Below are 25,966 nucleotides of genomic sequence, written 5' to 3'. Positions count from 1 at the left end.
TAAGTCCTCCATGCTCGTATAATTGTACAGAGGGAGCCCTTTCAGGGAAGCGCGCTTGCTTCTCCACTGGTCAAGATTTGGAGTATCCCACTCAGCACGTCAAGGGGCAGGCAGCCCGTCTGGAGCCTCATTGCATCTTTGGGGCCAATGAAGGCCCACATGGGGCGGGAATGGCGCTGGAGGGGGCAATTCGCCGCCCTCAGGTCAGCCATCCTCGCCGTGACCCGCGATAGCCTCGGGTCGACGAGCCCCTCGTGTCTCCACCCGAAGCTCGCCTCTGCCGGGCCGCGTCGACGTACACCCATTGCCTCTAGAAGCCCCCCGCCTCGGGGCGGATCTCCATGTTGATGCCTTCGCCCGCCGTCCCGCTCACGGCACAGAGCGACACGCACCCAGAGTGCTATGTATCGGCAGTTAGCCGCAGTCAGAAGAAGTGGCGAAGCAGTGCCACTAAGAGGGCGACGCCCACAAAGGCCTCACATAGGAATGCGAAGGCGGAAAGGAGAACAAATTTCGGGTCAAGGTGCAACACATGAACCTGATAATGCGAAAGCACGACATTGAAGAAATCCAAGAATGTGGGCAGCAAGCCGGAGAAGAGAGCATCGAGATGAATGGCGATGGTGGTGGCCTCCAGCTCGATGGAAGGCCGCGAAGCGGGCCAAATCTTCATCGCCTTCCACTCGTTGGAATTGGCCACGATCATCGGGAGGACCTAGCGGTCGAGCGTCGTGGACCGACCCAGGGTGGGTTCCGGCCCCGCTCGGCGGGCCGCCGCCGCTGTGGCCTTGCTCCTCTTGTTCGGGGGTGACATGGCGGCGCGGCGGAACAAGGGCGGCACAAGATCCGACGGGCAGGACGCAAGCTATCTTGAGAAGGAAGGAGCAGTGAACGGGCGCGCAATAAGGTACTAGCGGCCGCACGGCCCGCATGGTCAGCTTTATGTCAGCCTGGACGGATGCCGAGGCATCGTGGGGAAGTGGGGGCGTCCCACGCCCCGTCGTGCGCCACGCGTCAAGCCTGGCCCGTGTCGCTTCGCCCCCCCCCCCTTCTTCTCCACTGCGAGCGGGGTCGTGCGCACCGCGGGCCCAGGGGCTACTGTCGGGCCCGTGGGACTAGGGGTACCCAGGCCCGTCTGCCTGCGGCCCGTCACGTGGCGCCATCAGAAGGCCCGGCGAGGCCCAACTTCAAGACTTCACGAGCAAGGCCCTCGAGAGGGCCCCCGAAGCGTCCGCAAGGGTCGTCTGGTGCCCCCGAGGGCTTCACGAGGGGCGGCCTCCCGAGGCCCCTCGCGGGGCGGACATCTCTAGGCTAGCCACCCCGCCTCGCGATGCATGTGGGTGACGCGAGCCACAACGAGCGAAGCCAAGAGGGCGCCGGCGAGCGCAGACAAGGACGCTTTCCTCTTTGGTGCTAAGGGAACAAGGACAGCACGCGGGTTCTCGAAGCAATCCCCAAAGGTTGCCATTCCAGTGCTAGAAGACCAAGACCGCAGGCTCGCCAGGACGGAGGTCATCACCGAGCCCACCGACGTGTCATGCCCAGAAGCTTTAGCGGGTGGAGACTGCTTTTGCCAGGATAAACTGTACTCCTGTCCCCTTTCAAAGTTGGCCGTTGTGGCATCCTTCCCCGCCAAGAGCCTTCGGAGGAAGAGGACCAGGGCCGGTATAAATATAGGCTAGTCTGCATCGTAGAGAGAGGTCGAGTTCTGAGCCCTCCCGAGGCAGTTCATCCTTGTATTAGTTCATATTCATCCTCCCTCGCGAGGCAATCCACACAAAGCATGAGTATGGTCTTACACCGTAAGGTGGCCCGAACTTGGGTAAATCATCGTGTTCCGCCTTTCTTTCCTCTCGCTCGAGCATGCCGAAGCATCGCCGTGAGGCAGTGAGCAGCGAGTCGTAGCTTAGAGGAGCTCTTCGCACACACCCCAGTGTTCGAACCATTCCTTGGGTCCCCGGAGCCCCGATTCCGACAGAAGTGGCATGAATTGTTAGAAATAGCTAAGAGCATTACTTTCTCTGGTGATTTAAATGCCTTGATCTGGCAATTGGAGAATAATGGTGTTTATTCTACTAGCTCTCTCTACTCGGTTATTAATTTCTGGGGTGTGCAAAGAGTTTACATTCCTGCGGTTTTGAAGCTGTCTGTCCCTCCTAGGATTCATATTTTTCTCTAGCTGCTAGGACATAATAAATTAATGACTAAAAACAATTTGCTCAAAAGACATATAGACAAAGGTAGAGAATGTCTCTTTTGTGCCTGTGATGAAAATACCACCCATTTATTCTTTGATTGTGTGGTTTCCTCTGCTATCTGGGAGGTTGTGCAAAGTTTCTTCAAAAAGCCAGTGGGCGCCAATTATGAGTCAGTAGCTAGATTGTGGGTTTCTAACCAAAGTTCAAAAAAGCGTTAAGCGTTAATTATGTGTTCGGCCACCTACTTGCGCTTTTCTAGCTTAGGTGCGATTAGGCACAATTAGGCATTTCCTGCACAATTGTACGAAGATGGGCAACAAAGAGCAATTTGCTATCTAAAATAGTGCTAGAATGTAACCTGGAGGTATAAAATAGTGCTAACACTAACAGCAGCAACAACAGCGTACCAAGTACTAACACTACTCTATACTAGTACTAACTCTAATAGCAGCACACATGAGCATAATTTGAGCAGTAAGTGCAAAAAAGTGCATCGGCACCCAACAACAGAGCACCAACCCCAGGCCCCAGCATCAGCAGAGCACCAGCCCCAAGCCCCAACAGCGGCAGAAGAATATCACCAACAGCAACAGAGCACCAGCCCTCGCAGAGAACAAGGGGGCTCGAGAAAGAAATCGGGAAAGGAGGAATCAAAGGATCACCTAGTCAGGGACGCAAGGCCGAGATGGAACTCGATGTTGCTGGCAGCGGGGGGAGAAGGAGCTCGAGGTGGCTGGCGCTTGGAGGAGAAGGAGATCCAGTGGAGCAAGTCCTGCAGTCGGCTGCAACGTGAGCTGAGATCCAACAGCGCGAGGAGAGCACCTAGACCTAACCCTAACACGCGATGTCTAACTTTGGTGTGTTCCCTCTCTCCTGCCGCCCGTGCCGCTGCTTTTCTTCAATTTGGGCTGCTCCCTCCCTCGCCTTTGTGCAACGTGCCGCTGCTTTTCTACAACTTCGGTTGTTCCCTCCCTTGCCTTTGTGCAGCACCGCGCGCGCTTAAGCTCAGTGTCCACGCGCCTATCGTGTAGAATAGAAAAGGCGCTCCGCCTAGTCGCGCCCCACGCCTTTCCGAGCGCATATGGCCTATGCGAGGCGTTGGGCCAACGCCCCACGCTTTTGCGCACATAATCGCTCGCTTCCGCGTGCCTTTTTGAACTTTGTTCTTCTAACAAGAAACGCCTAGTTCTAAACACGGTCAATGTTGTTGTTCTTTGGTGTGTCTGGAAATATAGAATCAACAACAACATGATTTTGATTCTCTCTTGGATTAGTATCAAACAGATTTGGTGGAGGATACTAAAAACACTCAGATCATGGCTGATCTTGGTGTCGGCACAACTGAAGGAATACATGGAAGCTTTCCTAGCATATCTGCTGGAGTTCCTCAAGCAACCTCTGCTGATAGGAAGTGGCTAAGTTCCCTGGACGCGCCTGATGACCTGGGCATATCTACTGGAGTTCCTCAAGCAACCCCTGCTGATAGGAAGTGGCTAAGTTCCCAGGACGCGCCTGATGACCTGGGTGATCTCAGCCTAACTGACGATGAAGAGCCAGTTTCTCCAACTAGACAGCACAACTGTCAGTTTAGATGGCTCTCTCCGCTCCCCTCCCACCCCGCTCCTCCAAGCCCACCAGCCTTCTAGCCCCGTCGCCGGTGAATCCCCGCCGGTGACCCTCCTCTCTCCTGCCCCCCAGCCATGGTGACCCCCAGTGCTGACCCTGCCGAGCCCCGAGTGACCCTCTCCGACAACCGCGTGTCTTCCGGTGACCGCTGGTTCGACTCAGAGGGCGAGTCCTCGACGCGCTCGTACAGCGACATCGCACGCATGCCGCCGGTCACCTCCAGGCCGCTCGCGCTTCCAGCCCCTGCCGCCGTCGCAGACTCATGGCAACCGGCCGTCGCCGCTCCACGGCAACCTGCCGCGAGCCGTCTCGGCCCCCGCTCCGAGGTGCACCGTGCCCCGGGTGGCGTCCAGGTGAATGCGGACGGCTTCCAGCGGCCGCGACGCCGGAATCGCCGCCGCCGCCCCCGCCAAGACGACGCGCCCAACTCCCTGCGGCCCCGGCGACGCAGCCCATCCCCAGAGAAAGCGGCGGGCCTCTGCTTCCGCTGCCTGGATCATCGTCACCGCGTGCGCGACTGCACCAATGCGGTCAGGTGTAGTCGTTGCCTTCTGTCCGGCCATGACTCACGCTCCTGCACCCCTGAGAGCCGAGAAGCTGCAAGGCAAGCCGCACGGCAAGCACGCGCCTCTCCCGGACGCAGCGGCCCCGCTGCCGGGACGCGCGCTCCCCCGGCCCCCCCCCCCCCCCCCCCCCCCCCCCCCCCCCCCCCGCGGCCCCGGTGGTGGCCGCACCATTGGCTCCCGCGGTTGAGCCGGTGAGGGTCATCATGGCACACTCTGTCGAGATGAAGGAGGCGGAGGAGGTTCTGTCACGCGCAATGGTGGCTTCCATCACCGGAAACCGCCCGCAAGTTTCCGCTGCAGAGGTCGCTGACCTGCTCCTCAGCTCTCTCGAGCTCGCTGATGGTGACTTCACGGTCCATGCCCATCACCCGGAGGACTTCTTGATCCTTTTCTACTCGCGCACCACCATGCGTCGTCTCAACGGCGACCACTTCATCAGATCACCGCGATTCTCCCTCTCCGTCCGCCCTTGGAGCAAGCTCGCCCACGCGGGCGCAAGCGAGTTCGAGTACCACGTTGAGCTTGAGCTCCGTGGCATCCCCGCTCAGGCATGGCACCTCTCGACCGCTGAGCACATACTCGAGGAGAGTTGATGGATCGAGCGCCTCCACCCCAGCACCCGTTCCAGGGCGGGCATGGCTGTGTTCCGGTTGGCCGGGCGCACCCACGACCCGGCCAGCATATGCCGCGCCGCCGTCCTGGAAATTGTGGAACAGATCCTGGCACGCTTGAGCTCCGAGGCACCCACCATCAGGCCCTCACCTACCCCATCTCCATCGCCTTGTCTCGCACAAAGAGGGGCAGAGCCCCACAACCGCCCGCCCAGCCGCGAGGCGGACCTGGCTCAGATGGTGCGCACGACGGGAACGACCAGGGACGTCGTCACGGCGCTGGGCGCGCACGCCGCCGCGGCCGCAAGCGCCGACGCACCGAGGCACGGCCTTCAGGACGCGCCGACGGCATGGTTGTGGACTCCTCTGGGTGGCGCGCCGGAAACCGCGCCGCGCGGGCCGATGGGTGGCTGTCGACCAGACATGGCCGGCGCCCCAAACTTCAGCGGCGCCACCGCCCGTACTGGCTGGAAGACGCTCCATGGCGCCATGGCCAGGTCAGCCGGGTCCACGGGATCAGTCTGGCCCCACCAATCGACGTCGCCGAGCCAGAAAAGGAAGGGGCAAACGTAGGCCAAGACACACTTTGGCCGGGGACAAAGCTGATGAGGCGGCTGGGGAGTCCAGGGCCGTGCAGGCGGAGCAAGCTGGCGGCGGCCCCACGCTGGGCGCGTCCGCATCTGCTTTGGGTACGGAGCCGCTTACAGGGACAACTGGCGCCCCGCCACAGGCCGCAAACCCGCTGGATATACAGGAAGTCCCACCCCAACCAAGGCCCCATGGTCCTGGCGATGATTCTGCAGAGCCCATTTGCGGCTCGCATGATCTGAGGGGTTGTCGGGATCTGCCCGGTCTGAGCGAGGTGCCAGACTGACAGCCGGGGTCCGCCTGCTTGTCGGGGCAAAGAGTTCTTGCACCCACATCTACCCCTGCGGCGGATCAGGCTATCCCTGCCGCGGGTGATGCCAACACTGACGCAGGCATTGCCGCCCAAGCCGACCACAACGACGCAGGCATTGCTGCCCAAGCCGACCGACCCCCTGGTCCCCTCGCGTGCGCCAACGAGGGCGGGGAAGAGCGCCTCGCCTCGTCCCGCTCTCCAGACAAGGACGCAGGCCCACCCGCCTCGCAGACCGTAATCCTGCAACGACCCCAGGCCCAGCCCACCTCCACGCCGACCAGGCCCGAGGCCGAGCCCCGCACGCTAGCTGCTGCGCGCCAGGGCCCAAGCCTTTCGGCTTCCGGGAAGATTTGCCTCTCCGCCCATTACCATGCGACGACCTCGCGCTCGTGATTCGGCTCCACGGACCCTCACGCTGGGCGAGTTCCTGGCCGCCGCCACCAAGCACATCTCCGCTGCTCTGCCAACCCCAGGGAGGAAGCTGCGCCGTCCCCTGAACTTCGCGCCACGCCACGCCGCTCGGCTTCGACCAACTCCTCGACGGCGGCACCGCCCACCGCTGAGAGGCGCGCACAAGTCCAGGTCCTGCGCACACTCGGGATTGTCGGGCTGCACCAAAGAATCACCTCTGCTGAGATGACCGCCTACAAGGGCATGTTCGCGACGCCGATCCCGCTCACAGTGATCAAGGCCTTCGCTGCTCTGGTCGACCGCGAGATCCCGATATGCATGACCACCACGCCGATGCAGGCGCATGTCGAGGAGGCGCACGTGCACTAGGATGGCCTTGCACCTCGCCGGTCGATCCATTGTTCATGGATCACGGCCTTAAGGTTGCTGTGTGGAATGTGCGCGGCCTAAACACGAGGGCCCGACGCTTTGCCATCTGCTCGCTGCTCGACACCACCGCCGCGTCCATTGTATGTCTGCAGGAAACAAAGATGGAGTTACTTTGTTCGCGTGTTGTTTTGGACACCCTTGGCTCGGAGTTTGACGACTACACTTACCTACCTGCGCATGGGACGCGCGGTGGCATCCTCCTGGCATGGAAGAGCAGGGCGGTGAGCATCACGGACCCATTGTTCACCACAAATGCTCTCACGGCCAAGGTGACCACGACCATTGGTGTGCCCTGGTGGATGTCGGTTGTCTACGGCCCCCAAGCGGACGCTGACAAGATCGCGTTTCTACAAGAGATCCGGGAGATACGTGCGGCCTGCCCCGGACCATGGATACTATGCGGCGATTTCAACTTGATCCTCCGCGATGAGGACAAAAATAACGGCAACCTGAACCGGCGCATGATGGGCAAATTTCGCCGCCTTGTTAACGAGCTCGCGTTGAAGGAAATCTACCTCAACGAACGCCGTTTCACGTGGTCGAATGAGCAGTCCCCGCCTACCTTGGTGCAGTTGGATCGCGTGCTCTGCACTACGGACTGGGAGGAGGCAAACGGCGAGTGTCACCTCCGTTGCCTCGCGTCCGTCGTGTCGGACCACTGCCCGCTCCTACTGGACTGCTCCCCCATGCCCACGGCGCACCGACGTTTCCACTTTGAGGCCTTTTGGCTGCGCCTTGACGGGTTCCACGACACGGTGGCTGCGGCATGGGGCTCGGTGCATGACCCGGACCCATTCTGCCGCCTCATGATACGCATGCAAACCATGGCTCGCAGCCCCACTAGCTGGAGTGCCAAGTCAACGGGCAACATTCGGGATAGGTTGGCCATCTCACGTGAGCTCATTGCACGCTTTGACAAGGCCCAGGAGACGTGCGTGCTCAGCGCACCGGAAGATTGGCTTCGGAAGCAGCTAAAATTCACGTATCTCGGACTCGCGTCCCTGGAGCGCACCATCGCCCGACAACGCGCGCGCATTGCCACGCTCAAGGAAGGCGACGCCAACACCGGCTTCTTCCACCGACAGTGCTCCTACCGTCGACAGAAGAACCGGATCTTCAGCCTGACCGTGGACGGGCAAGTGCTCACCGATCATGACGAGATGGCGCGGGCGGCGTTCGAGCACTTTGACGACATCTTGGGCACGGCCGCTCAACGTAACGTCACCATGGACCTGGAACAGCTAATTGACCCAGGTGATCTCGCGAGCCTCGATGAGCCTTTCACCGTGGAGGAGGTCTGGGACGCTGTCAAACGCCTCCCCGCCAACAAAGCTCCGGGGCCGCACGGGTTCACCGCGGAATTCCTCCATGCTTGCTGGGGCATCATAAGGCACGACATCATGGACGTCTTCCAGCAGCTGTACGAGCTGAGAGGCTGCGGATTCTACAGGCTCAACCAGGCCCTCATGACCCTGCTGCCCAAACGCGCCGACGCACACCAGCTTCGCGACTACCGGCCGATATGCTTGATACATCTTGTGGCCAAAATCTTCGCCAAGGTTCTATCGCTACGTCTTGCCCCAAGGTTGGACAGCCTGGTTAGTCGTAACCAGAACGCGTTCATCGCCGGCCGCAGTCTCCACGACAACTTCATCCTCGTCAGGCAATCACTTAAGATGTTGCACCAACTTCGAGCCCCGCGGATCATGCTCAAGCTCGACCTCACGCGTGCCTTCGACTCCCTATCCTGGCCTTTCCTTTTCAAGGTACTACGCCAGTACGGATTCGGAGACCGATTCCGAGAGTGGCTCGCAATACTGCTATCGACGTCCAGCACCCGCATCCTTCTTAACGGCGAGCCTGGTCCGCCGATCTGGCACCGCTGCGGGCTGCGCCAAGGCGACCCCGTGTCCCCGCAACTGTTTGTACTTGCGGTGGACATCCTTGGCAGACTGATGCGCCGCGCCACCGACCTTGGCATCCTACAGCAGCTACACCCTCGTCGCCACATCCCGGCGATCTCCTTGTACGCCGATGACGTCATGCTGTTTTGCCATGCTACGCCAGGAGATGTGGCCACAATCAAGGGGATCCTGACCCTGTTTGGGGAGACAAGTGGGCTACAGGTGAACTACGCCAAGAGTTCTGCCACTGTCCTTCACGGGGATCTTGCTGCAAACATGGTGCTCGCCCAGCTTGGGTGCCCGGTAGTGCAACTCCCTGTTACCTACCTTGGTATCCCGCTAACGACGCGTCGCCCCACGGCCGCCCAACTGCAGCCCCTAGTCGACTCCTTGGCTGCCATGCTACCCACTTGGAAGGCATGGCTCATGAACAAGGCTGGACGCCTCGCCCTGGTCAAGTCGGTGCTTAATGCCATCCCCGTTCACCAAATGCTTGCACTTGCCCCCCCCCCAAAAGAAGACGCTTAAGCAGCTTGAGAAGATCCAGAGGGGCTTCCTGTGGGCTAGACGCGCTGTTGCCAACGGTGGACACTGCCATGTCAATTGGCGACATGTATGCCGCCCCATCGAGTATGGAGGTCTTGGGGTGCATGACCTGGAGCGCACCGGGCTCGCGCTCCGGCTGCGCTGGCAATGGTTTGCTCACGTGGACACGGATCGCGCCTGGTAGGGACTTGACCTTCAGTTCTCACATGAGGAGCGCGCCCTCTTCTTTGCATCCACAACCATGACAGTCGAGGACGGTCGGCTGGCCCTGTTTTGGGAGGATCGCTGGATTAATGGGAAGTCCATCGACGAAATCGCCCCTCTGCTCCACCAGTGCATCCCAAAAAGGCGACGGAAGTCGAGGACGGTGGCGGAAGGGCTGGCCCAGAACGCTTGGGCGCGTGACATCCAGGGAACCCTCGGCCTCCACGAGATAGGTCAATACCTGACGATTTGGCAGACCGTCAACAGCATCCCCCTGTCGAACGACCTAGACTGGCTGCTCTGGAGATGGACGGCCAACGGCACCTACTCGGCTCAGTCATGCTACGCGGCCACCTTCGAAGGCTCAACGCGATGCACTTCCTGGAAGCTCGTCTGAAAAACCTGGGCGTCGCCACGTGTCAAATTCTTCCACTGGTTGGCTAACCAAGATCGATGCTGGACGGCGGAAAGATTAGCCCGACGTGGCCTGCAACATCACCCAAGGTGCCTCCTATGTGATCAAGCAGCAGAATCCATCCAGCACCTACTCCTGACCTGCCCCTTCGCTCGCCAAACATGGCATGCCACCCTGACTTGGCTGCGCATGCCAACCCAGGCGCCGGTCCAGGAGCCCACTGTCATGGCATGGTGGCTGCGAGCGAACGAGCAAACACCGACGACGCATCGCAAGGCCCTCAGGTCCATCGCCTTGCTCGTCCCATGGATGATCTAGAAACATAGGAACGAGTGCGTCTTTGACAATGCGACACCCTCGATTGATTTGCTAGTAGATAGAATCAAAGAAGAGGCCCGCTGTTGGGCCAGTGCCGGAGCCCAGGGGCTAAGGGTTGTTCTGCCCACCTCCTGGGACGTGCATTGAACAGCCCATGACATTGTAAAACTCACCTCCTAGGAGGCTGGATCTCTCTTTCTTTTCAATGGAATGAAACGCAAAGGTCTTTTGCGTTTTCTCGAAAAAAAGTTTCTCCAACTGGCGGCAAGCTGACTCGGAAGCACTCCATCCTGAGCCCTATCTCTGTTATTGGGGTGGGAGTGTGGTCTCCCTCACACGGAGCTGCTCCGATGATGAGGATTAAGAAGGCGTCACCACTGAAGTCCACGGAATCGCTGTTGGAAGTCGTGATGTAATCAGAGGGAGATAGTGAAAAACACTGCCTGCACGCAGTCCTTGTGGTTTTTGTTCTCGCTGGGATCCCCTCTAGCTGCCACTCCCAGTTTATTTTCTTGTCCAGTTTCAGTTGTTTTGCCTGCCTAATTTTATTTTGGAACATGCCTGGCATGATTGTATCGACTTGCTCTGGTTTCATTCTTGCAATGGAACTAGGGGTGGGGTTTTCCCCTCCCCTGATCGTCTAAAAAAAAGAACCCTACATATTTTACCTTTACCTTTGTTGATGTTGGATCTTGAGGCGTATCTCTCCTTGTTTGTGATTTGAGTAAACTTGTGTTGTGAACCTTGTTCTTGTGTGTTTCCTCTTGTTTTCTTTCTGCTATTTGAATTCCCCCCATTTCCGCCTCAAAATTGTGAAGATTGGGCCACCCTAGGGCTTGCCCAATATCATTTGGGGAGGGGGAAACGGGGGTACCGTTGCCCGAGCGGACAAATGGTGCTCGACCAACTGCTGTCCATGGACATAGGGGCCTAATTTGATGTTTATGGTCGGAGATGCTCTAAAGGAGCTGCAATTGAATGGTGGAGAGGTGCAGGGATTGTGGCTGCCACTTTACCTTAGTGCAGATTTTGCAGATATATATAGGTGACAGATTCTCTGAATTTTCTATATGTAACAATGTCAGAGCTTTTCACTCACTCAGACTTCCAGTGTCTAGTAGTATATTCTCAAATTTGAGCACTTGATGAATCTAATGAGAAGGATAATCCAGCTTTGTGTGATGATTACTACTCGAATAGCTTTGTCTCCGGACAGAATGGTAGCATACATCATTATGTGCAGTGTCACCAGCCTGCAGACTTGCAAAGAGCAATTTGGCTTGCTAGAAGAATGGAACATGCCCAACAACCAAAGAGACGATATGTTCAGCAATTACCTCTTTTTGTGAGAAGAACTGAAACCTGTCATTACTAAGACAGCAGTTGCCATTCAACAAGCAAGGATAGAAGGAATATGCTATAAATGCAAAGAACCATGGTTCGCTGGCCACAAGAAAGTTTATAAACTTGCTAATCAAGCTCAAACTCAAGCTTTGCAAGAAGCAATGCTGAATTAGTATATTTACTGAATACTCAGAAGAGAATAGTACTTTAGAAACTAAGGAAATGGCATCGATGGCTCCCATTAGCTGAATGGTGGTATATAATACAAGTTTCCACAGTGCTATCAAGATGACACCTTTTCAAGCTCTCTACGACAAGCCTCTAAACGTGCTGGCTGAAGCTGCTCTTTACCCTACTGATAGTGTGGACATTTTACCTTCAATTATCACTTCTGAGCAAACTGCATCCCAAATCAAACACAATTTGCTCAGAGCACACGAGGGGGTGAAGCACTTTGCAAATAAGAAGAGGACTAAGAACTTTGGAAGTAAGCGACATGGTACATTAAAAACTCCAGTCTTACAGGCACACATCCTTAAGTATTCAAAAATGTCTGAAATTGAACTCCAAATATTATAGACCATTCAGGTTTCTCGGAAATTGGCAATGTGTCTTACAAGCTCCGCCTACAAGAAGATAGTCAAGTACACCATACTTTTCATACAAATCAGTTGATGAACCATTGGGGGCCCCCAAGCTATCCCATACAACTGCCTCTCCTTCACCCTGATGGAACTATCATGTTGGAGCCTGAGAAACTTCTGGAAAGATAGCTGATCCCACGCCATCAAGGGGTAATCAGCATCCCTGTGGGGAGATGGCTGATCAAACGTTGCAATTTGTCCGAGAACGAAGCAACCTGGGAAGATAGAACTTTTATCCAGAAGGTGTTTCCACACTTTCAGCCATGAGGACTCTGAAGAGTCGACAATTGATCAAAGTTCAGTTAAGTTTAAATAACGTTTCGCTTTGGCGGGAGTTGTCCATTGTCGTCCATCTGCCATCTGATGTCCTTCTGATCAACTTACCACTTTGCCGAAAGACGCATTTAATGTGTTTTGTCCCAACTAGCAGAGTTAGGTATGATAGCATGGTTTTCAGTCTAATCACCCCTGTAATGACCTTTTTGCCACTGTGGTTACCCCTTAAGCTATAAAAGGAGGGTCAGGGCAACATTAGTAGGGATTCGAACCTTGGCAACCCTCACGCATAGGTACTCATGTAGCTGCTCTCTTCCCATCGCTTGCCGCGCGCGCGCGGGGGGGTAGGGTTTTACACCTCCGGGCGACCTGAACCTGGGTAAGATCGTGCGCCCCTCGTTGTGTTTGCTCTTTGCGTCGATCGCCACCCCTTCCCGAACCAGCGAAGGGGCTGTACTGCCCCATAGATCGCCGGCTCCATGCCGACATGCAGCAGCAGATGTTGAGCTGAACAGAGGATGCTAGTGACGTCGATCCTCAGTCGGACAGCAGCCAAGCCCCAAGACATCTTTGTTTAATTTCCGGTACGCTCCACTGAGCTATTCACTTGCTCCCTCTACTTTTCATTTGCGTTATGCTATCTATAAGGCTATAAAGCCATGGATCTTGAGACTTTTGGGTCATTCTGGTTGTATTGGGTAAACCCTAGCCGCCAGTGTTCCTGGCTGGCCTTTAGGTGTATCTGAAATCCATCGAAATTCCTCACGATCAACCTCTAAAATTGCTATTCCCTGCTGTTGTGAGTGTGTACTACTGAATATTTCAATCAGTCCAACACTGGACCCGACACACATGGGGCACTCCAAACACGTATGCGACTATCAAATACTTCGACTCTGAGTTAAATGCAGTCCTCTTGAACATTATGATATGGAACAAGTCTTGTTCGTTCACTGCTAGTCTACTGTACAGAATGCAAGAAACAAGGAAATACCTCACACAGAGTCACAAGCATTGGGTAGTAGGAAAGCTCTTTTGCCTTGTCTTGGATACTGCTAATAAGATATGCCTGTCTATTCTCATCGAGGCCCTTACTTTCCACAGCATAAACATGAGGTGGTTCTTTTGGATACTACAAGTACAATGCCATAAAATGTAATGAATTAGTATTGAGACAATACATAACCATTGTGAACAGGTAGACTTACTAAGGAGATAAAAATCCTGGGAGAAAGGTAGCGGCATAAAAATGATTCATGATGTAAATTTACAAGCATGCTAGATATCAACATTTAGGCATTCAGCCTTGGAATGAAATTTTGCAGTTTCTCCAGAAAATAAATAACACACATGAAAGGTTGTTTGAACCAAGAGGTGCTGATCCTTCAGGTTTCATCCACCTTCTTCTGAACTTACGATAGCACAAATTAGAATGTTGCCTCAATGTGATGAAATGCAACCTTATTACTGGCTTACTGATTTCAAGACATTAATACAGTGAACCATTTCAGGAAAGATATAGCATTATTCCCAAGAAGGAGCAGTTTCCAAAACAGCAAGATGTATGCATGTCATCAAGAAATTTAGTAGTGCAAATGGATATAATGTACCTTGTACAAAAGCAGTTACCACTCACGTGTATAATTTTTCAAATGGCTGGCCAACTTAACTCCAAATAATTGTACAGCTATTCCTAAGCAAAAAAAATGAATGGACTGACAAGTAATGATGCACACATTTAGGATATACAGCAAGGCAAATAACGAAACGAGGTTCTAAGAGAAACAAAGGAAATATAACCTATTCGAATTCACGACATAAAGAAAAACAATGCAAGTCAATCAGTTGAAGATCTGTTCCCAAAATAGAGAGGTACTCCCTCCATTCCAAAATAAGTGTCGTGGTTTTAGTTCAAATTAACAAAGAAGTTAGATGGGAGATATATCAAAATCTAGAAAGGTGGTAACCCATAACAGGTTCATACCTCGGAGGATGCTTTAATTCCAAGAAAGAGTTCCACGAACTGAAAAGGAGAAAGCGGATATTAATATACGAATAAATATGTATAACCCCTTTTAACAGAGACAAGTAATAAAAAGATAAGGTGATATTGGTCAACAGTACAATTTTGCAATTGGATGCCGCGAACACAGGATTCATATATAAACAAGATCAAGTATACAGTGCAACCAAACTAATGCCACAACTTACAATTATTAACACTTGAAAGCTCATGGTAGGAAGACAGAACAGCTTTTAACCTAATTTGTTCAACCCCAATCATGGACATGCTGACAATTACTGGCTATCATATCATTGAAGTGAGCCAAAATATTTATACATATGAGGACAAATGTGGGCTTCTTTGTGACTTGACATACGAGGACCACAACTTTTCACGTCGCTTCCACTTTGCATTCACTAGCCACCCCATTGCCTCCCCTTCCTCCTCACAACCTCCCCTTATTCCGTATTTCCCATACTTACCCTTCATTCTTCCCATTAGAAAAACCTATATTTATCCCTTTGTGGATCGCATCCACTATGGCCTCCCAAAAACACCCCGTCCCTGCCACCACCACTTTACCAGCACCAAGGTGGAAGTAATGTAGGTGCGGCTGGCAGTTATGTATTCGTTCGGTATCATATGCAATACTACCTAATGTCTGTATCAACATGAACTTACCACTACAGTGGTAGCATGGGTTGTTGGCTCAAACTAATTATTACTGGATTGATTAAGAGCAAATATCATTGATGAAACAGTTAAATTTCTACTTACAATACTACCATCTTAAAAAAGAATTATCAAGGAGTACATGAAAAGGTTATTAACAATAAACCGATTAAGCTTTTTGCGCACACTGCACTAAGTATAACTCTGTAAGGGGATATTTTTTTATGTGAACTGCATTTTCTCTACAGAAGCATTAGAACGATTATGGCATGCATAATAACAACTGGTCATAGGCATCCTGACTCGGTAACTAAGAACCTAGCAGTTGATCAGAACTAACGCGATAAGCACTAAACATCCTTAGAGAACTAGTAGCTTATAACTTAACTAATAACGAGAGGACTAACACTGTATGCTATCATCGCCAAAGAAAAAAAAACTACTGTGTGCTAGGGTTCGGAAGCAGCAACGCGACCACCACTAACCACAGCTGACTACTTCCAGACTTAGCTGCTTCACAATCGATCAACCGCACGGGCCATGTAGTTAATCGCAAATAACTAACCAATCGGAGGGATCGGATACCGTGAAGCCGGTCTAGATGTGGAGGGGATGTGGAGAAGGCGAACCTGCTGCGAGGAGTCGTCGGCAGTGTTGGGGCGAACGTGGACGACAAGGTGGGGAGGGAAGTCGCAGTACACGCGGCAGTCTTCTCCGTACACCGCCGCCACCGCCTCCACCTCCAGCCGCACCTCCTCCTCGACCTCCGCCGCCATTGCCTCCAGGGGTTGTCCACGCCCTCACTCTCGCCTACAGGCGGACCACAGGTCGCCTGCCCACGACGATCTAGCAGGTGGACGGCGAGCGACGAGGGGCCCAGCCGCCAGAGCGATCTGTGATCTGGTTCTCTGGACTCGGGGCCACATGTGGGTGCGCTCTTCTTTTTTTTAACCCGAATGATAACGCTGTGTAATACAGTAGTTTGCATTTCGTCCACCCGCGCTACATTACGCGAATCTTACAGCAATCAACCAGATTCTTCCGTGCCAGGTAGGCATAGTGTGGTGTGCGGGTGGTAGAGCGTTGCCCGAACGGCCTCCGGCATGACCCGCAGCGCGCGGTTGTCAGATTCGTCATGCGGTGGAACTGCCGCCCGCCCAGACGCACGTACGATAACCACCTCCCCGCTTTCACGGCATGTAGCCGTTTTTCTCTGTGTTGTCTTCTCCTCTCTCTCATTTCTTCTTTTCATTTTCCCCTCCTCATTCTTGCTGAGACAGAGCCGCGACGAGTGGCGGTTCCGCGGCGATGCAGAGGCGATTCCTGGTTGAATCTGCGGCGAGACGACGGTGGAAGTCTCGCGGTGGCCTGTTGTCGTCGTCGTAGCGCACACAATCGTTCCATCGTCGCTGGAGACTGAACCGCGCACAGGTATCACAATCGAATCCCTGCATTTCGCCCCCTCCTCTATGCTTCTGTGCGTCGAATCCATGACGAATCTTAGGCGTAGTGGCAAGCTCTGTTGTTTCCCGTCGGCGGGGAATCGTCGGCGCGTAGCTAGGTCAGATTGCGTTTGAGTTGTGGCCGCGGGGGATGGTTCGCCCATTAGTAGGGATTCATGCTCTGTTTTGGAGAGATGACTTGATTTTTGAAATCTGAATACAGTGGTCGGTGTTTGCGTTCATCATTCTTCGTTCCTCTTGTTTGATTTTCGTGCAATTCATGATGTGTCAGTAGGCATTGGCTCCCTGTTTGCTGGGAATCAGAGGTTGACATCATGGTTGGAACCCTAGATCTAGGGGTGGTTCCCGTGGTGAGTTTGTGTAGGGTTCATGTTAGTTTGCTCTGGGTAATTATGTGCAGGGTGATGGCAATCCTTTGCTTAGTGAAACGGTCACTGGTAGCGGAGCTACTTCAAATGCTTGGTAGATAAGAAAGCTGGCAACTTCAACAAAATTATATTTGATATACATGTTATTGATGTGTACCTTACTAGTACTCCTAGTAGCACCTGGGTATTAGATATCGATTCAGTTGTTAATATTGGTTAATCGAAACAAAAGCTGCGGAATAAATGGAGACTAGCTAAGGGCGAGGTGACGATGTGTGTTGGAAGTGTTTTCAAGGTTGACGTGATCACCATCGCACGCTCCCTCTATCTTTGAGATTAGTGTTGAACCTAGATAAATATTATTTGGTATCTGCATTGAGCATGAACATGATTAGATTCGTGTTTATTGCAATACAGTTGTTCATTTAAGTCAAAGAATAATGGTTATTCTGTTTACATGAATAATACCTTCTATGGTCATGCACCCAATGTGAATGGTTTATTGAATCTCGGTCGTAGTGATACACATGTTCATAATATTGATGTCAAAAGATGCAAAATTAATAATGATAGTACAATTTTCTTGTGGCACTGCCGCTTAGGTCATATTGGTGTAAAACGCATGAAGAAACTCCATGCTGATGGACTTTTGGAGTTACTTGATTTTGAATCACTTGACACATGTGAACCATGCCTTATAGGCAAGATGACTAAAACAATGTTTTCCGGTACAATGGAGCGGGCAAGTGACTTGTTGGAAATCGTACATGTTGATGTGTGTGGTCCGATAAGTGTTGACGCGTGCAGTGGATATCGTTATTTCGTTACCTTCACCGATGATTTGAGTAGATATGGGTATATTTACTTAATAAAGCATAAGTCTGAAACATTTAAAAAGTTCAAGCAATTTCAGAGTGAAGTTGAGAATGATCGTAACAAGAAGATTAAATTCCTACGATCCAATTGAAGGGGAGAATATCTGAGTTATGAGTTTGGCAATCATTTAAGACAATATGGAATTGTTTCACAGTTGACACCACCTGAAACACCACAGCGTAATGGTGTGTCTGAACGTCGTAATCGTACCTTATTGGATATGGTGCATTTTATGATGTCTTTTGCCAATCTACCACTATTGTATTGGGGTTATGCATTAGAGACAACTGCATTCACTTTAAAAAGGGCACCATCTAAGTCTGTGGAGACGACACGGTATGAACTGTGGTTTGGCAAGAAACCTAAGTTGTCATTTCTTAAGGTTTGGGGCTGCGAGGCTTATGTCAAAAGGCTTTAGCCGGGAAAGCTCGAACCCAAAGTGGACAAATGCGTCTTCATATGGTACCCAAAAGAGACATTTGGGTATACCTTCTATCTTAGATCTGAGGGCAAAGTGTTTGTTGCTAAGAACGGGTCCTTTCTCGAGAAATAGTTTCTCTCAAAAGAATTGAGTGGGAGGAAGATATAACTTGATGAGATTGTTGAACCTTTACTTCAACCAGAGAGTAGCACAGCACAGAAAGATGTTTCTATGGCACCTATGTCAGTTGAAGAGGAAGCTAATGATGATGATCATGAAACTTCGGATTAAGTTGATGTCGAACCTCGTAGGTCGACAAGGGTACGTACAACTTCTAAGTGGTACGGTAACCCTGTCTTAGAGGTCATGTTGTTGGACAACGTGAACCTACGAGCTATGGAGAAGCAATGGTGGGCCCGGATTCCAACAAATGGATAGGAGCCATGAAATCGAGATAGGATCCATGTATGAGAATAAAGTATGGAATTTGGTGGACTTGCCCGATGATCGGCAAGGCATTGAGAGTAAATGGATCTTTGAGAAAAAGACAGACGTTGATGGTAATGTCACCATTTATGAAGCTCGACTTGTCACAAATAAGTTTCCGACAAGTTCAAGGAGTTGATTATGATGAGACTTTCTCACTCATAGGGATGTTAAAGTCTGTTGGAATAATGTTAGCAGTTGCTGCGTTTTCAATTACGAAATCTAGCAGATGGATGTCAAAACAAAGTTTTTTTAACAGTTTCTATGAGGTAAGGTTGTATGTGATACAACCAGAAGGTTTTGTCGAAGGTAGATGTAGAGGCAGCATGCCGACGGCGATCACATCGACCTTGGAACCATTCCCGACGCGCATCGTCACCTCGTCCTTAGCCAATCTTCGTTTAATCTGTAGCCCCTGTTTCGAGTTACAAATATGAGCAACCGTACTAGTATCAAATACCCAAGTGCGACTACGAGCATTAGTAAGGTACAAATCAATAACATGTATATAAAATATACCTTTGTTCACTTTGCCATCCTTCTTATCTGCCAGATACTTGGGGCAGTTCCACTTCCAGTGACCAGTCCCTTTGCACTAGAAGCACTCAGTTTCAGACTTGGGTTCAGACTTGGGCTTTTTCCCGGGAGTGGCAACTTGCTTGCCATTCTTCTTGAAGTTCCCCTTCTTTCCCTTGCCCTTTTTTTTGAAACTAGTGGTCTTGTTAACCATCAACACTTGATGCTCCTTCTTGATTTCTACCTCCGTAGCTTTGAGCATAGCGAAGAGTTCGGGAATTGTCTTATCCATCCCTTGCATATTATAGTTCATCATAAAGCCTTTGTATCTTGCTGGCAGTGATTGAAGAACTCTGTCAATAACACTATCATCTGGGAGATTAACTCTCAGCTGAGTCAAGTGATTATGATACCCAAACATTTTGAGTATGCGTTCACTGACAGAACTATTCTCCTCCATCTTGCAGCTATAGAACTTGTTGGAGACTTCATATCTCTCAACTCGGGCATTTGCTTGAAATATTAACTTCAACTCTTGGAACATCTCATATGGTCCATGATGTTCAAAATGTCTTTGAAGTCCCGATTCTAAGCCGTAAATCATGCAAACTGAACTATCGAGTAGTCATCAGATCGAGCTTGCTAGACGTTCATAACATCAGCATCTGCTCCTGCAGCAGGCCTTTCACCTAGCTGTGCATCAAGGACATAATTCTTCTATGCAACAATAAGGATAATCCTCAAGTTACGGACCCAGTCCGTGTAGTTGCTACCATCATCTTTCAACTTAGCTTTCTCTAGGAATGCATTAAAATTCAAGGGAACGGTAGCACAGACCATTGATCTACAACATAGATATGCAAAAACTGCCAGGACTAAGTTCATGATAAATTAAGTTCAATTAATCATATTACTCAAGAACTCCCACTTAGATTGACATCCCTCAAGTCATCTAAATGACACGTGATCCAAATCAACTAAACCATGTCCGATCATCATGTGAGATGGAGTAGTCTTCAACGGTGAACATCTCTATGTTGATCATATCTACTATATGATTTACGTTCGACCTATCGGTCTCCAGTGTTCCGAGGACATGTCTGTACATGCTAGGCTCGTCAAGTTTAACCTGAGTATTCCGCATGTGCAAAACTGTCTTGCACCCGTTGTATGTGAACGTAGAGCCTATCACACCCGATCATCACGTGGTGTCTCAGCACGACGAACTGTCACAACGGTGCATACTCAGGGAGAACACTTATACCTTGAAATTTTAGTAAGGGATTATCTTATAATGCTAACACCATACTAAGCAAAATAAGATGCATAAAAGATAAACATCACATGCAATCATAATATGTGACATGATATGGCCATCATCATCTGGTGCCTTTGATCTCCATCTCCAAAGCATCGTCACGATCTCCATCGTCACTGGCTTGACACCTTGATCTCCATTGTAGCATCGTGGTCATCTCGCCAACTATTGCTTCTACAACTATCGCTAACGCATAGTGATAAAGTAAAGCAATCACATGGCATTTGCATTTCATACAATAAAGAGACAACCATAAGGCTCCTGTCGGTTGCCAGTAACTTTTACAACACATGATCATCTCATACAATAACGTATATCATATCATGTCTTGACCATATCACATCACAACATGCCATGAAAAACAAGTTAGATGTCCTCTACTTTGTTGTTGCAAGTTTTACGTGGCTAGTACGGGCTTCTAGCAAGAACCGTTCTTACCTACCCATCAAAACCACAACAGTGATTTATCAAGTTTGCTGTTTTAACCTTCAACAAGGACTGGCCACAGTCAAATTTGATTCAACTAAAGTTGGAGAAACAGACACACGCCAGCCACCTTATGCAAACTAGTTGCATGTGTGTCGGTGGAACCGGTCTCATGAACGTGGTGATGTAAGGTTGGTCCAGGCCGCTTCATCCAACAATACCGCCGAATCAAAATAAGACGTTGGTGGTAAGCAGTATGACGATCACCACCCACAACTCTTTGTGTTCTACTCGTGCATATCATCTACGCATAGACCTGGCTCAGATGCCATTGTTGGGAAACGTAGCATGCAATTTCAAAAAAAAACTACGCTCACGCAAGATCTATCTAGGAGATGCATAGCAACGAGAGGGGGAGAGTGTGTCGACGTACCCTCGTAGACCGAAAGCGGAAGCGTTTGACAATGTGGTTGATGTAGTTGAACTTCTTCTCGTTCCGACCGATCAAGCACCGAACGTACGACACCTCCGAGTTCTGCACATGTTCAGCTCGATGACGTCCCTCGAACACTTGATCCAGCAAAGTGTCGAGGAAGTAGATGAGTTCCATCAACACGACGGCGTGGTGACGGTGATGGTGATGTGATCCGCGTAGGGCTTCACCTATGCACTACGAGAATATGACCGGGGGTGTAATCTGTGGAGGGAGGCGCCGCACACGGCTAACAGAAGTTGATATGTGTTCTAGGCGCCTCCCCCCTCATATATATAGGTGGGAGGGAGAGGGAGTAGCCAAGGGGGTTCCCCAAGTAGATTGAATCCTAATTGGGGTCCCTCCCCAATTCGGCCCCTTTCCTTTTTCACCGGAGGGGGAAGGAAAGAGGAGGGATGAGGGAAGGAAGGGGGAGGCTGAATCCCTCCCCTTCCTTCTCTCTTCCTCCCTTTCCTTTCCCCTCTGGTGCAGCCCATATGGGGGGCACAACAACCCCTGCTGGCTGCTGCGTTTCCCCTCTTGGCCCATTAGGCCCATATCTTTGCCGGGGGTGCCCGGAACCCCTTTCGGGTGACCCGATATGTACCCGGCACCCCCGAAACACTTCTGGTGTCCGAATACTATCGTCCTATATATCAATCTTTACCTCTCGGCCATTTCAAGACTCCTCATCATGTATGTGATCTCATCCGGGACTCCGAACAACATTCAGTCACCAAATAGATCACATAACTCATATAATACAAAATCATCATCGAACGTTAAGCGTGCGGACCCTACGGGTTCGAGAACTATGTAGACATGACCGAGACACCTCTCCGGTCAATAACCAATAGCGGAACCTGGATGCTCGTCCTACATATTCTACGAAGATCTTTATCGGTCGAACCATAATGACAACATACGTTATTCCCTTTGTCATCGGTATGTTACTTGCCCGAGATTCGATCGTCGGTATCTTCATACCTAGTTCAATCTCATTACCGGCAAGTCTCATTACTCGTTTCGTAATACATCATCTCGCAACTAACTCATTAGTCACTTTGCTTGCAAGGCTTCTTATGATGTGTATTACCAAGAGAGCTGAGAGATACCTCTCCGATACTCGGAGTGACAAATCCTAGTCTCGATTTATGCCAATCCAACCAACACCTTCGGAGATACCTGTAGAGCATCTTTATAATCACCCGGTTACGTTGTGATATTTGATAGCACACAAGGTATTCCTCCGGTATCCGGGAGTTGCATAATCTCACAGTCAAAGGAATATGTATATGACATGAAGAAAGCAATAGCAATAAAACTGAACGATCAATATGCTAAGCTAACGGATGGGTCATGTCCATCACATCATTCTCCTAATGATGTGATCCCGTTATAAAATGACAACTCATGTCCATGGTTAGGAAACCTTAACCATATTTGATCAATGAGCTAGTCAAGTAGAGGCTCACTAGGGACAGAGTGTTTTGTCCATGTATTCACACATGTATCAAGGTTTCCGATCAATACAATTCTAGCATGAATAATAAACATTTATCATGAATAAGAAAATACAAAATAACAACTTTATTATTGCCTCCAGGGCATATTTCCTTCAAGAGAGGGCAGTCGCACCCTTGAGCACATCTCTACGCCACGACGCTGCCTCTCCTCTCCCTCGCACCCCTCTTCCTCTCCGTAGTGCTTAGCGAAGCTCTGCTGAGATTCCGCCACCACCAGCGCCACCACGTCGTCGTGCTGCTGGTGGACTCAAGGTACTACTTCACCATCGCTCGCTGGATCGAGGAGGTGAAGGTGTCATCAAGCCGTATGTGTGTTGAACATGGAGGTGCCGTCCGTTCAGCACTTGGAACGGGAGATTGCGGGACGGATCGTGATTGGATCACGAAGACGTTCGCGGGACAGATCATGATTAGATTGCGAAGATGTTCGACTACATCAACCATGTTTCTTAATAGTTCCGTTTAGCGATCTACAAGGGTATGTAGATCCAATCTCTCCTCTCGTAGATGGTCATCTCCTAGATTGGATCTTGGGTGTTCGTAGGAAATTTTTTGTTTCCCATGCAACGTTCCCCAACAGTGGTATCAGAGCTAGGTCTATGCATAGATGACATCACGAGTAGAACACAAAGGAGTTTGTGGGCGTTGATATTTAGATTGCTTGCTTCCTTGGTCTTTTCTTGATTCGACGGTATTGTGGGATGAAGCGGCCTGGACCAACCTTACATGTCCACGCACGTGAGACCGGTTCCATCGACAGACATGTGACTTTATTGCATAAAGATGGCTGGCGGGTGTGTGTCTCTCCCACATTAGTTGAATCGGATTCGACAAAGGCGGTCCTTGTAGAAGGTTAAATAGCAACTTGCATATCACCGTTGTGGCTTTGCGTATGTAAGAATCGTTCTTGCTAGATACCCATAGCAGCCACGTAAAACATGCAACAACAATTAGAGGATGTCTAACTTTATTTTCAGGGAAAGAACACCAGATGAAGCTGAAATTTTATTGAACAATATGTTGACTAATGAAAATAATTGGACACTTCCTGAACCAACTCCTAAGCCAACTCCGAAGAAAAGGGGTGTTCTATTTCTCAGTCCTGAAGATATGCAAGAGGCAAAGAAATGTATGAAAGAAAAAGGTATTGAAGCTAAAGATGTTAAGAATTTACCTCCTGTTGAAGAAATACATGGTCTTAATTTACCGCCTGTTGAAGAAATACATGGTCTTGATAACCCGACACAGGTAGTAAAGGTAAACTCTCTTTATAGATATGATAAAGCTGAAATCCCTCCTACTAAGTTTGCTAGCCAATATTTGGATGAGTTTGATAACTTTATGGTTAAGCAAGAAGACTTCAATGCTTATTTTGGTAGAGAATTAAAACATAATGCTTATATGATTGAACACTTGAGTGAGTATATGGCTAATGTTAAAGGTGAAATAAAACTTATTAGTAAACATGCTTCTATGGTTACCACTCAAGTAGAACAAGTACTTAAAGCTCAGAATGATTTGCTCAATGAATTAAATAGTAAGAAAAATGATAATGTTGTTAGAGTTATGACTAGAGGTGGTAAAATGACTCAGGAACCTTTGTATCCCGAGGGCCATCCTAAGAGAATTGAGCAAGATTCTCAGAGAAATAATATTGATGCACCTAGTCCTTCTAAGAGGAAGAAAAAGAAAAATGACAGGACTTTGCATGCTTCTAGTGAACCTGTTGATGACACACCTGAGAATCCCAATGATATTTCTATTTCTGATGCTGAAACACAATCTGGTAACGAGCATGAACCTAGTGAAAATGTTAATAATGATGCTCATGTTGATGCTCAACCTAGTAATGACAATGAAGTAGAAACTGAACCTGCTGTTGATCGTGATAACCCACAGTCAAAGAATCAACGTTATGATAAGAGAGACTTTGTTGCTAGGAAGCACAGTAAGGAAAGAGAACCATGGGTTCAGAAACCCATGCCTTTTCCTCCTAAACCATCCAAGAAAAAGGATGATGAGGATTTTGAGCGCTTTGCTGAAATGGTTAGACCTATCTTCTTGCGTATGCATTTGACTGATATGCTTAAAATGAATCCTTATGCTAAGTATATGAAAGATATTGTTACTAATAAAAGAAAGATACCGGAAGCTGAAATTTCCACCATGCTTGCTAATTATACTTTTAAGGGTGGAATACCTAAGAAACTAGGAGATCCAGGAGTACCAACTATACCATGCTCCATTAAAAGAAACTATGTTAAAACTGCTTTATGTGATCTTGGAGCCGGTGTTAGTGTTATGCCTCTCTCTTTATATCGTAGACTTGATTTGAATAAGTTGACACCTATTGAAATATCTTTGCAAATGGCTGATAAATCAACTGCTATACCTGTCGGTATTTGTGAGGATGTGCCTGTTGTGGTTGCAAACGTTACTATTTTAACGGACTTTGTTATTCTTGATATTCACGAGGACGATAGTATGTCTATTATTCTTGGAAGACCCTTTTTGAATACTGCAGGGGCTGTTATTGATTGCACCAAAGGCAATGTCACTTTTCATGTTAATGGCAATGAGCATACGGTACACTTTCCGAGGAAACAACCTCAAGTTCATAGTATAAACTCTATTGGAAAAAATCCATCGATTATTTTTGGAGATTTTGAATTTCCTCTTCCTACTGTCAAGAAGAAATATGATATCCTTATTGTTGGGGACATGCATATCCCCGTTGAGGTAACCTAGTGTTATTCGAAAATTCTTCGGTTCCATGTTATTCGGAATGAGTTTGTTAACAAGACCTGATCAACCTTGTTAGTGGATTCCTTTGGATGAGCATGAGATGGATGAATTTAGAAAACACAACTCTCTGTACCCTCTTTTTACTTTCTGTTATTTATATTAAATAAAGCAAAAATAGTAATTTCTGTCTATTTTCTGAATTATCCATGCAATAAAAAATACCTCGAAAATAAAAGTTCTCCAAATGCCCTGAAATTTAAATATGATTTTTTCTGGAAT

General features: G+C 49.8%; 1 protein-coding gene across 1 annotated transcript in view; it reads right to left on the bottom strand.

Moving 5' to 3' along the window:
* The window catches only part of LOC125551693 (E3 ubiquitin-protein ligase RNF25), a 36,070-nt gene extending 20,072 nt beyond the window's left edge, over positions 1-15,998 (bottom strand). The window contains exons 1-3 of the mRNA XM_048714984.1: positions 15,700-15,998; positions 14,378-14,416; positions 13,388-13,525 (exon numbers count right to left, since the gene is read on the bottom strand). Coding sequence (XP_048570941.1) covers positions 13,388-13,525; positions 14,378-14,416; positions 15,700-15,846 — 324 coding nt within the window. The 5' untranslated portion in view covers positions 15,847-15,998. The remainder of the gene's footprint in view (positions 1-13,387; positions 13,526-14,377; positions 14,417-15,699) is intronic.
* Between the last annotated feature and the right edge of the window lie 9,968 nt (positions 15,999-25,966).

The sequence above is a fragment of the Triticum urartu genome, chromosome 4, assembly GCF_003073215.2.
Source record: "Triticum urartu cultivar G1812 chromosome 4, Tu2.1, whole genome shotgun sequence".
Lineage (NCBI taxonomy): Eukaryota > Viridiplantae > Streptophyta > Magnoliopsida > Poales > Poaceae > Triticum > Triticum urartu.
The sequence above is the reverse complement of the archived record's forward strand: the minus strand, read 5'-3'. Positions and strand labels throughout refer to the sequence as shown.